The 12,392-nt window shown below is 35.9% G+C and overlaps 1 protein-coding gene across 2 annotated transcripts in view; it reads left to right on the top strand.

The window, feature by feature from the left end:
- LOC150081630 (uncharacterized) overlaps positions 1 to 12,392 on the top strand; it is a 158,818-nt gene that overhangs the window by 101,587 nt on the left and 44,839 nt on the right. For both annotated transcript variants that reach the window (XM_090380572.1, XM_090380571.1), the window contains exons 5-6: positions 2,311 to 2,477; positions 12,105 to 12,382. In XM_090380572.1, the coding sequence (XP_090236698.1) occupies positions 2,311 to 2,477; positions 12,105 to 12,382 (445 nt within the window). The remainder of the gene's footprint in view (positions 1 to 2,310; positions 2,478 to 12,104; positions 12,383 to 12,392) is intronic.

Genomic DNA, 12,392 nt, shown 5'->3' with positions numbered 1-12,392 from the left:
TCTTTGCAGTCACTGAAGAAGTGGTAAGAAAATATCACAAAACATTTGACTCCATTATATACATATTTCCAGTTCAGAAATAAACATAATAATACCAATAGTTTTATAAGATTTTGAGTGCTTTATTATCTTCAAAGAAAAACGGTTAACTTACACATCATGCAGCTGAAGGAATACCTTAAATATGGTACATGTTTGCATATTCTAATTATTTTTTTATCGTTGAAAACTCCATTGTCAATTTTTAAAATTCAAACAGACATAGCCCTATAACTATTTGGAATCAGACATTTATTTCAGCTGGTTTTTTTTTTTTTTGGTCCTGAATTTATCTGAAAGTGACCCACATGTTATGAAACGTGGATCACTTTCAGACTTTCAAATACATATAGACAATATTTCATACTAGCTGTACCTGGCGTAACATAGCCATCTTTCTGATTATGGAGTAAATAGTTTAATCTAGATCCCTCAGTCTTCACCACTCTTGTTTAGTAATGATACAGTCCTACAGTAGTCACCTGTGGGATATATGCATGTCTCTATTTGCAGGTGGTTCCCCGTCTTCTCCAACAAATATTGCAGCAACCTCCGTTTTGCATGTAGGTGCATTATATCGTTTCTTATCTAAGTCCGGGTCTTTTATAAATGCCATGCGCACATTCATTGTTGGATTGGCTTGGATTATTTGATGCATTTGTTTATGACTCAGCAAATGGGTTAACTTGTCACAGTATCTCGTCCAATTGTTGCATTACTTCAGCCTAACACCCTTGGTTTGATTGTTTTTCAAGCTGTTTTGTTGTTGCTTCAGCAGAATTGAAAATATCAAGTTGTCCATATCCTGGCTTATTTGCCTCGTTTGGATATAGCAGTGAGACCAAATGGTAAAACAGTATGAGCTATTTCCAAGTGGTGATTTAATCTCTGCACCCGTTGATGCAAATGCCATTGCTGAGTTGTACTCTCGCATATGTTCTCTGTAGTTATTTGCTTCACTTGTATCCCCTGTAAGCAGCTCCTTTAATAGAGTAGGTATCTCAGACAGTGGGGCAAGTGAAACCTTTCATCATGACAGCATTTAGTGTATTTATTCGATGCGTTTAATTCATGTCCCCAATATCTTGCATTGCAATACTCACAGTTATAACATATTTCCTATGTCATGCTCTTCCACATTAATTACATATGCTATATCCAAACTAGGCAAATAAGCTTGTTGATTATTTGCATCCAGTACTTCTATTTGATTAATCCTACGGCATTTTGCCCGTTTTCTCATTTCCAATCTTGCTTCTCTTTCTTCAATGTTTTCTGTCCTTCTTTGTAGTTGTAGAGTCTAGTAGATCTCTCCTCTGTTTCATTAACATTTCTTCTACATTTTCTCAAAGTTCTTACACACTGTTCAGCCATTTTTACACTTCTTAAAACCTAGAACGGTTTATTAAAATTGAAGACAGATAAAATAAACATACATTGATAGCTTTCAGGCATTTCTTCAGTCGAAAAACGTTGGTACAAAAATTAATAAAGAATGCCCGGTATTATGTTGGTCATGCGAGGTGAACCGCATGAACGGGTGCCAGCAGCAATTAGCAGTTGAAAAATTTTGGCAGCGTACCTAAGAGTTTTGTATATATAGACATGGGCCGTTACATGACTCACCTGTCTATGTTTGTACGCGTGCATATGCACTTTATGTATACTTACTATTAATAGTATTTAACAAACCATATGTTGAAATGTGCTTTTAATTTACTTGAAAAAAACAATTTTCTCTTATCTTAGTGATAATTTTTAAAATAGTGGATGGGGGGGGGATTACAGTTTTGAGTACCATGTATTTACTGGAATAAAAGGATATAAAAAATTGAATCAGGGTACATGTAATCAATAGATTTCTTTAAAATAGAAAAAGGACAAAAATCCTATTTTTTAAATAAAAGGTAAAAAAATGCTCTTGCTTTATTTTGAACATTGAATGAGCAACAGGCACAGCAAGAATATTAAGTTATTTTTTCGGTCAGAATGCAGTGATGTGTATTGTGAGATATGTAACTTAGACTCTTGGTGTATATTTGTTCTTGAAGTGTATCACAGTTTGTCATTGCCTTTTTAAATTGTGATTAAAGTGTTTTTTTGTTTGTTTGTTTTTTTTTAATAATCTAGTAGAATTGTATTTGTCATTTTTAAGTAGCAGTTACAACTCTACTTAATTCTGGAAAATATTGTTTTTCACAATTAAGCTTATACAATGATTACTTGAAACTATCAGCACTATAATCCTCCCTGTGCTTTTTATTGTTGTAGAGCCCTCTCAAGTTAAAGCAGAAGCTGTAACATCTGATAGTACAGACCCAGTTCCTCCAAATTCAGTCTCTCTTCCATCTTCTTGGATCCAAGCACTTCACACCAAAACTCTCCTAGTCAGAGAACTTCATAAGGCAGTAGATGCAGTTGTATCACATTTCAAGCAGGTGATTTTCTTTGATATCCTTTAGTTCCTTTTGTAATGTGAAATAATAATTGTCCATAAAATTTCTTATAGGCTGGAGATTTAAAGAAAGTAATTTTCTGAGAACTAACATGTTGGAAATGTTAGTATAATTTAATGGAGTCAAAATTATAAAAATAAATCCTCCCCCCAGTTGTATATAGCATGCTGCACAATAAAATAATATAATTTTATGGCCATCAGAATGGCCATATTGCAAACATAATTTTGCTGATGGGGTGGGATACAGATCATTAGTTTCACGATAGTCGTAAATCTAGGTATATGATGTCAAAATTATTTTTGTATCCTTTGTTAAAGCATCATAGTATCCAATCAGATTGGCCAGACAAGATCACTCTGACAAATGAATGCTGTGACTGCAGTTTAACTGTTCCTGTTTTGATGTTCCTGCATTTCTTGAACTAGTGACTCCATTATTTCCATGGAAAATAATGGAGTCACTAGTTAAACTTCACTTCTGTTCCAGAAGTGAGGCTAACAGGTCTGTAATTACTCCTGTCACCTTTTGAACCCCTTTATGAATTGAAGACACATTTGCACATCTTAAGTCCATAGGGACTGCCCTGAATCCAAGGGCGAGCTCATATTTATGTCCAAAGGTTTTCTGACCAATTTTGCTGTCCCCCTTAATATAATTGAATAAATCCTATCCACTCCAAAATGCTTTTTAAATTTCACTTTAGCAATTTCTTTCCCACATTCCTCTCAGTTATCAAATAATCATTTAGCTCTGTGTTCGAATTTGATTCACTTCTGGCATCCCCAACCCTAAAAAATTCCTAATGTTTGTAGATGTAAAATACACTATTCAGTGTATCAGCAACCTGAGCAGGATTATTAGAAATGAAGCCATTCATCTTTAGTGGATTCATTTGTTCTAATGTTCACATAACTAAAGAAGTCTTTACAGGTTATCTTTGTTAGATATTTCTCCTAATCTGCCTTAGCATGCCTGGACTCTTTTGCAACTTGATTGCAGAATAGTTTATATCTACTTTAGGCTTCTGTATCACCTGATAATTTATCGCTGTCCTGAATCTTATCAGTTCATCAGACATCCATTTAGGTCTAAGCCTTGAACAATACCTCTTGGTATAAAAGCCTTGTAGCTTTTATGATAACTGCACATAAGGGGTCTTAAATTTAAATTCAGGAATAATGGTTGCAGGACAGATGTGCAAGTTTGTTTTGTTTGGTTTTTAGGAGCATTAGCAACTAAAGCCATATTGCTCCTCCGGGGATATGCGATGGTCATTCCCTGACCTTTCCGCATCTTCCGTATTTGGTGGGCACAGTCTCGAACCCCGGTCTAATCAAGAAGCGTGTGCTATGCACTTCTGCTCCTGCCCACCTGGCTATGGAGGTGCAGAGAGATGTGCAAGAAATTGCTTTCAGCCACAGAACATTTATTAGAGTGTATAGAATTAAAGTAGCTTTTCAGATAAGCACCTCCCAGATATCCTTGTCACTTTTTGTAACAGTTCAACTCTTACATCACTATTCTCCTTCCCTCTCCTCGATGTGAATGTAGTTTTAGTAGTAAAGATAATTATGAAGTACCTTTTGTCTTGGTTTTCACTTATGCTACTCAACTTTTTTTAAGGGTCTATTGAATTTACACTTTGCTTTTTTCATTCATATATGAATAGAATCTGTTTTCCCCATTCTTAGCTCTCTTCATCAGTGATTTTTCATACCTGGCCTGTGGTTTAATTACATATTTGCTTATAGTTAGTGTAGTAAGCAGTGTCTCACATTAACTTGTAACTATCCTATGCTGTGTGCTGAGTTAAATGTTTTAGCCATTTATGCATTTTAGCCTTTTATGCAGAAATGCTCTAATGCATTAGAATCAAACAGCATACAATAATAGCTCCAGTTAATAAGAGCTCATGAAACATCTGAGTCCATTGTAGTCTCTCTTGCTGTAATTAAAGCTTTGGCCTTTTTCTTTGAGCACTGAAATTTATTTGAATGCTGTCTATTATATGACATTATCACTCTTTATTATCAGTTCCTGAGCTATCAGATGTTTTGTGAGAATTAGGTCTCCCTTTATACTTTTGCACTTTTTCTATTGTTTAAAATAAATAGATGATCTATGAAACTATTCCTGCTGTATTTATTGCATGAACAATTTCCACTCTATAAGAGAGAAATTGAAGTTGCCTATAAAGATGAACTCACCCTTGCTTGCCTAAAGATATTTTTCTTATACTCTGGAATCATTTGGCCTGTAACATGCCCCCAGTATCATCTTTTACTACTGGTCATCTCACAATACAAACTTGACATTTTCCTGGACTGGATCAACTCTCTTGTTTTGTCACTTTCAAGCAGATTTTAATAAGCTGCATTATCCCCCCCCACCATCTCACCATAGCAAAATTCATTGTCCACTACCTTATGATGGCACCAATTTTCAGTTGTTTTTGTGATATCAGTTTTATCCCATTTCATTTATTATACTCTCAGCATTACTATACACTATCCTAATACACTCCTCACAGTTATGGTCTTTCTCTGTAGCATATAACTGCCAGAGATTATCTAATTCATTTGCTCATTGCACAAGTACTGTCAAGGATGGTGCAATTTATTTACGCTATCAACTTCCACAATAACAGATGGAAGTCTGGTTCAGCAATCAACTACCCGCTGGCTAAAGGCAAACTTCCGCACATCTATTCTACAACTGTCTTTCCTCACATCTATTCTACAACTGTCTTTCCTCAGTTTGAATCGATGCCCCCTCAGGTTCTTAATTTGGGCAAACAGAAGTATCCCATCAGCATTGAGCCTGCTCAAACCAAGGCCTTATACACCTCAGTCAGATATCATCTTGCAGGTGCCTAATCTCCAGATGCTGCAACTTGTAGAACTTAAGCCTCTCTTGGTAAGAGCACCCCTATGTTCCTCTCACTATCCTTGTTGCCCTTTACTGTACTCATTCTAGCAACTCTACATCCTTCCTAAAATGAGGCCTCCATATGTGTACGCAGTACTCAAGGTGTGGCCGGACCATTGCCTTATACAAAGGGATAATCATTTTCCTTCTATCTGGTAGCAAAATTCCTATGTATCATTGACAAAATCCGTGACCTGCTCTGCAGCCCGTCTGCACTACTCAGAGAACTTCATATAAGACGGCACAGTTACCCCTCAGGTCTTTTTCATTCTCCACTTCCCTGAGTGTAGTACTACACAGTTGGTATGTTTCTCATGGGTTACTGCTACCCATATGCAGTACTTTGCATTTGTCAATGTTAAACTTCATTTGCCACTGCTCAGTCATCTTCCTAACTTTGCTAGATCCCATTGCAGTAGCATACTGTCTTTACTGTCATTAACAACCTAGCCAACCTTTGTATCATCTGCAAACTTGGACATTAAGCCTGATATACTTTCATCGATATCGTTGATAAATACACAAAACAACAATGAGTCCAGCACTGAACCATGAGGGACTCCAATAATAATATTAGTCCATGTAGAGCAGTGTCCATTTATTACCACTCTCTGCCATCCTCACTCACCCATCCCTTTTGCCCATTGCAGCAACTTGCTATACCACTCCAATTTGTACAGCAGTATTTCATGTGCAACAGTATCAAAAGCTTTCCTGAAATCCAAGTGTATGATATCAAAATTATTTTTTGAATCCAGTTCCTTTGTGACCACATCATAGTATCCAATCAGATTTGTCAGACAAGACTTCCCCTTAACAAACCTATGCTGTGTCTGAACTATTACCGCAGTCTTGTTTAGATGATCCTGCATTACTTCTTTAACCAGTAATTCCATTATTTTTCCCGGAATAGAAATTAAACTAACAGGTCTATAATTATTTGTCACCCTTTGTGAATTGGGGATACGTTTGCACATCTCCAGTCCATGGGGACCTCCCCTGAATCTAAGGATGCTCTCATAATTATGGCTAATGGTTTGCTTACTCCCCTCGCTGCCTCCTTCAATATAACTGGATAGACTCCATCTGCCCCAGGTGCCTTTTTTATGTTTAACTTCAACAATTGCTCTTCCACTTTGCTCTCTGTTATTACAAAATCATTTAGAAGTTTAGGGTTTAGTAAACTTCTGTCCTCCCCTTCCTTACAGAATTCCTCCTGTGTGAATGTAGACACAAAATACTCATTCAGTTTGTCAGCTATCTGAGCAGGATCATCAACAGCTAAACCAACAACATCAATCTGATTCATCCCCTTCCTTCTAGAGTTTACATAATTAAAGAAGTTGTTTTTATTTGCATCCTTTGCCATGGAATTCTTGTAATCAGCCTTTGCTTGCCTAACCTCCTTTTTGACCTGATTACAGACTAGTTTATATCTGCCATAGCCTCAGTGTCACCTGTTAATTTATATTCATCACACACATTTTTAATCTTTTCCACGAGCCTCAATAGTTCATCTGACATCCATTTCTAAATCATGAACAGTATTTCTTAGTTTTCTTAATTGGTATGAAAAACCTAGTAGCTTCCAAGATTAATTCCTTGAAGACTTCCCATTTAGAATTTGCTGTTTTTAACATCATCAGGATCCCACTGTATAGAACTCAAAAACTGCCTGAGACCACCGTAGCCACCTTTTAGGTAAACAAAAATCCTTCCCTTTACCCTTGACGATAGTTACATCTTTAAGTAAATCCCACATCAGTACACTGTGATCACTGTCACCTAGTGGTTCCTTTATCTGCAAATTCGTAATACATGAATAGTCACTGATGATAATCAGATTAGAGTATTACTCCCTTTGGTTGCTCCTCTAGAAAACAATCCTCCATTAAATCCACAAAAGTCTTGGTAGCATGCGAGTGACCAATCCACAAGTTCCATTCAATATCTGGAAAGTTAAAATCTCCCATTAGAAGACAATTCTGATTTACTGGCCAACTCTTTCTCTGCACAATTGTTTGTTGTACTCATCACAGTCATTAGGCCTATAACACATTCCTACTCTTATTTTCCCTTGCTAATGTCACACCACACTGTCCACCCATGTCAACTGGATGCACTTCCTTAAATTTTGCGTTTCTTAACTAACAGCATAAACACTCCTCCCTTCCTATCCTGTCTTATCTTTTCTGTAAACATTTTACTCCTCAAATTCCAATTCTGCACTGCTTATATATCTGTGTGACACCACATCTCTGATATCCCAACAATATCTGCCTTCATGTCTTGATTACCACTTCAAATTAATCAGATTTGTTTACTATACTTCGAGCATTGGTGTACTTGCAAGTATACATGCACCTGTTCTCTCTCTCTTAGTTACCCTAACACAGTGCACATATTTACTTGTTTCATGACTCCCAGCAACTTGCTTTCCAGGCTGCTGCTCATTCCAATAGAAGCAGTGCAATAATCACTTTTGCCTCTGCCTGTTGGCTACTGTTAATCTTTTAAGATTAACAGTAGCCAACTATTAGTCTGTGAATCCCCCCACCCAACACTAGTAGTTTTCCAACTCCCCCCTTACACTGCCGTAGCATCAGCAGATATTATTGCACCATTACTATTTAAGTGTATTCCATCCCTGTAGAAGCAGTCTCTGCTGTTAGCAAGCACAGACCACGCTAAAAAAAATTCTACCCCTTGAGCCTTGTACAATCTCTCCAGGGCCGAATTGATTGAAAGGCTCTCACCATATACTCCCTCCTATCGTGTCTGGGCAGAATTGCAGACACTTCCAAATTTAATCCTGACACAAGACTTTTTTTTCAACATTGACCTGTACTTGTTAAGTAAATCTGCAAATCTCTTACTCTTAAGATCATTAGTGCCAACATTTACAACAATATCACCTTTTGTGTCCTTAAAAGATGACATCTGCCCTACAACATCATCAACTTTTTCTCCTGGCAGACATACCCTATTCCTGTTTCACCTATTCTTTTTGCATAATATAATCCCTGTCTCCCCGACAATAGTCACTGACAATAACTAGCTCTGTGGGACTAACGCATTCTTCCTTGGAGATTTCTGCTCTGTTGCCTAATGCAGAGGAGTGAGCTCTGGTGTTTAGTCGGGCAGCTGAGAGCTTGATGGGCCCCTCATATTAATTTCCTCGTGGGCATCTACCCTATCCAATATACATTAGATATGATCCTTTGAGCACTTGTGTTCTGTCAAAGCTCTGCATACATTTTTCCAGTTGTTGAATCTAGTTATAAATTTATTTAATGAGGTTGAAAATAATTTGCAAATGAAGCAATACACCGACATACTAGTGTCACAAAAAATTAACTGTATATTCTTTTCTTTGGTTCCATTAGTTTTGTGATTAGTTATCTCACAGTAAAAATTGATTCTTGAATATTCCTATAGTGTACTTGGTTTTTACTTTCAATTCTACCAAAATATTTGAGGTGTCGTACCTTTACATGAATTAATATCGGTAGTTTGATTTACACGATTTCTTGCCTTTGTGCTTGTTCTTTATTTTTTTCAAGTTGGTCATGTGTGGCTAATAGATCTGTATTCCAGCATATGCTATCTTCTTGTCCTCCCATATTTCCTTCAGAAATTTGGTCTACCTGTTCCACCGTTATTTCAAAATTCTTGCTTGCATCAACTGGTGGTGCTGAAATTTTGAGTTCTTTTGAGGTTTCTTTTTATCCATTGTTATTTGAAGATCTGGCAGTAAAGGAAAAAAAAAATGATGGCATTTCTTTGGTTTATTTGTTTTTTTTTTTTCTTTTTCATTTTTCATTTTTGCCTCTTGTTTTGCTGCTCCTGGTTCGATTCTTCTTTTCATAATTGAGTGGTCGAGGGGAAACTAATTTATGGAGTTATTCATTATATTTTTGTTTTGTTTGTTATTTGGTTTTTAGGAGCATTAGCAACTAAGGCCATATTGCTCCGGGGATATGTGGTGGTCATTCCCTGACCTTTCTGCATCCTCCGTATTTGGTGGTCACGGGCTCAAACCCTGGTCTAATCAAGAAGCGTGTGCTACGCACTGCTGCTCCTACCCACCTGGCTACGGAGGCACCTTATATTTTTGTAATGGGTGTTCTGTTATATTATTATAAAAAATAAAGATATTAAAGCGGAAAACCATTTTTGCCAAATAAGTTATAATTAATTAATATTACTTCTAGCAATCTGTTCAAAGTTCATTTAAAGAAATAATTTTAAAGAAAGAAAATTGGTGTTTTTCATTTCTTATAAAAATTTGCAGCTATTATGATTAATGTATTTTTAAATATTGATATAATCATTGTTTTAATTACTGCTTCATTTAATTTGTTGTTTATTGACAATTTTAAATTTTTAATTCAAAAGAGATTGAGTGATATACCTGATAATGATATTGATTCAATATAAAAAATTAAATAAGTATGTACACTTGAATCAATTGATATTTTAAGAGCGAGAAACCAAAAAGCTTTCAAGAAAGGAAATGTATGCCACAGCCACAGTAGATAACAAAGTAGATAGGTATGATTTTTAAATTTGCTCTTATAACTACAACACTACTTTCAAAGATATAGATGCGTACCTAAATTTATTTCAATGTTTGCACTCTTACTTATCGCACTTTAACTTTACACATCAAAATTAAACTAAATTTAAAATTTTTCAGATTGCAGCTTATATAGATTCTCAAATCTATTGGTGGTCCAATTAAAATAGTTTCCATAGAATGAATAAAATTTCCATATAACGAATGGCTTTCGAGAGAGCTGGGTCACTGTCACCTTAAAAATTGTTTTTAAGGTGGCAGAGCCTGGGTACACATTTGTTCACACCTCTGGCCTTTAGCCAATAAAAAAAAAAAAAAAACCTATTTATGGATCACCTGGAAAGTTATTTCATCTACCCATGTATATGGAGGTCTGTAAATTGTTTTCTGGTTGATTTGCCAGCTTTGCTGGACAAAAAGACCAGGTTCGGGTGTGGGAGGGGGGGGACCTTGCTATCTACGCTTGAGACCGACTAACAGCCACGAAGTGAAAAAAGCCTTTAAAAGTTCCTTGCATCTTCGACAGGATTCAAACCCTGGCCTTTTTCACCTGGTATGGAGAGGAAGGTAACAATACCACTGTGCTACCCACGCAGGCTGGCCTTTAGCCAGTAGGGCTGTTGCTGTAGAAAGCACGAATTAAGAGCTAAAGGGATTAGCTCTTAATCCACCTCTCCCATATACTGTACCGAGAAATTGTGCTGGTCAACTTCTTTCTTGTGTCCATAGCCAGTGAAAAAGATTACAGCACATTCCCGACACAAACAATATATAATATGGTCAACCCGTGTTCTACTGTAAGCACCCTATTAGAGAACTAGGAGAGAGTGATTTTACTTTATCCTGGAAATGGGTCTGTAGTTTTGCAGAAAGAGTCATCCACATTTTCAATAAATTTCACCTGTCTCTGTTTACATGGTAGGTACAAGCGGGTCCTAGTTTGGATCAGGGTGTGAAAAAAATTGAGATTATGAGGGCCCCCTCTATAGTGAAGCCAGAGGCTAGCGCCTCATGTGCCTGTTCATAAGTAAGGACCCTACTTCTGTTGGGCTGCAGATCCATGAAAGTTAACAGGAATGATAACCACAGTTGAACACAAGCATGGACTGGCCTCAGAAATGTTGCCTACAGTTTAGGGAGCAAGAATATCAGTTATGAAAGTATTGAAAATATGTTCAATAAATTTCAAAAATTAGATTGTAACATGATCTTGAAGGTTTAATTCAAGCACTCCCACAGCCTTCTTTTTTATATAAAATCTTGGTTGCATCAGTGAGGTAAATTATTCCATCAAGATGGAAAGAAGATATCAGTTTACACATTACATTTCCTTTTCAGTCCAGCAGTAAAAGCAAAACTGCAAAACATTCATTTGCAAACAGAAGCACTAGAATTTATTCCAAGAAATTGTGTATTAATATTGCTTATTTTCTTAATTTTAATTGATTGTTGTCCACTTTATTTTAAAAAAAAAAAAAATTTTTTTTTCCTAATTAGCAGAAAATCCTTATACATAATATTAAAAAAAAAAAAAAATGCCAGTTTTTAAATTAGCATAGCACATACAGGGAAAGTAACATATTAGAACAGAAATCCTATTCTCCAAGTTTCAGTTTGTAGATCTGTGCTATTTATGCTGACATACTGCCAGAAGGTAGAGTACATTATTTATTGTTGGTGTATGTTATTAGTTGGTGTATTAATGATTGTTAGCAAGTTGTTACGAATGTCTTTCATCGTTCCAAAATAGTTTTTATCTCTTGATTCACATTTATAATGTAAATTTGGCCTTCCATAACTGAGAATTCAGCAGTAGTCAGTTAGCATGCTATGGCACTATGTGGCATAGTGCATTTGTTTATTCAATAAAATGTTTATTCATACTAGGTATGCATTTGCTTTATTATTTTTTTACCATTCAAAACTATTATGATTTATTATTTATTTATTATACACATTTATTATGATTTAATTTTTTTATACTTCAGCACATGCTTCACCAACACCCTATATATAATAACTTGTACTGAATGTGCAGCTTTTTTATGAACTGAATCTAAAACTTAATTTCATAAAGCAAGTTTTTTTTTTTTTTTTAGGATAAGTTGGAAAATGTCTATGAAGTATCCCAAGTTAGTGAACTTGTTGCCCATAACCTTTGTCCGTCAATATATAATATTTTAAATGATGGCCTACTGCTTGAAGTTCCAGGTTTATTGGGTCCAGTGCCTAATTCAGTGTGGAATGTAGTGGAAGCATCACTAAGTCAAACCCACAGTAAGAAAGGATTTAAGGAATTACTAAAGCGTGTGGCTGAAGAAAAGTTGCTCCATAATGCCATTCAAAAATTCTATGGTTTCCTTCTCGGATTATTGAAGTAAGTTAAT

This window comes from Mastigoproctus giganteus, chromosome 8 (assembly GCF_048544385.1).
Source record: "Mastigoproctus giganteus isolate SK-2022 chromosome 8, ASM4854438v1, whole genome shotgun sequence".
Classification (NCBI taxonomy): domain Eukaryota; kingdom Metazoa; phylum Arthropoda; class Arachnida; order Uropygi; family Thelyphonidae; genus Mastigoproctus; species Mastigoproctus giganteus.
This window is presented reverse-complemented; position numbering and strand designations above follow the sequence as displayed.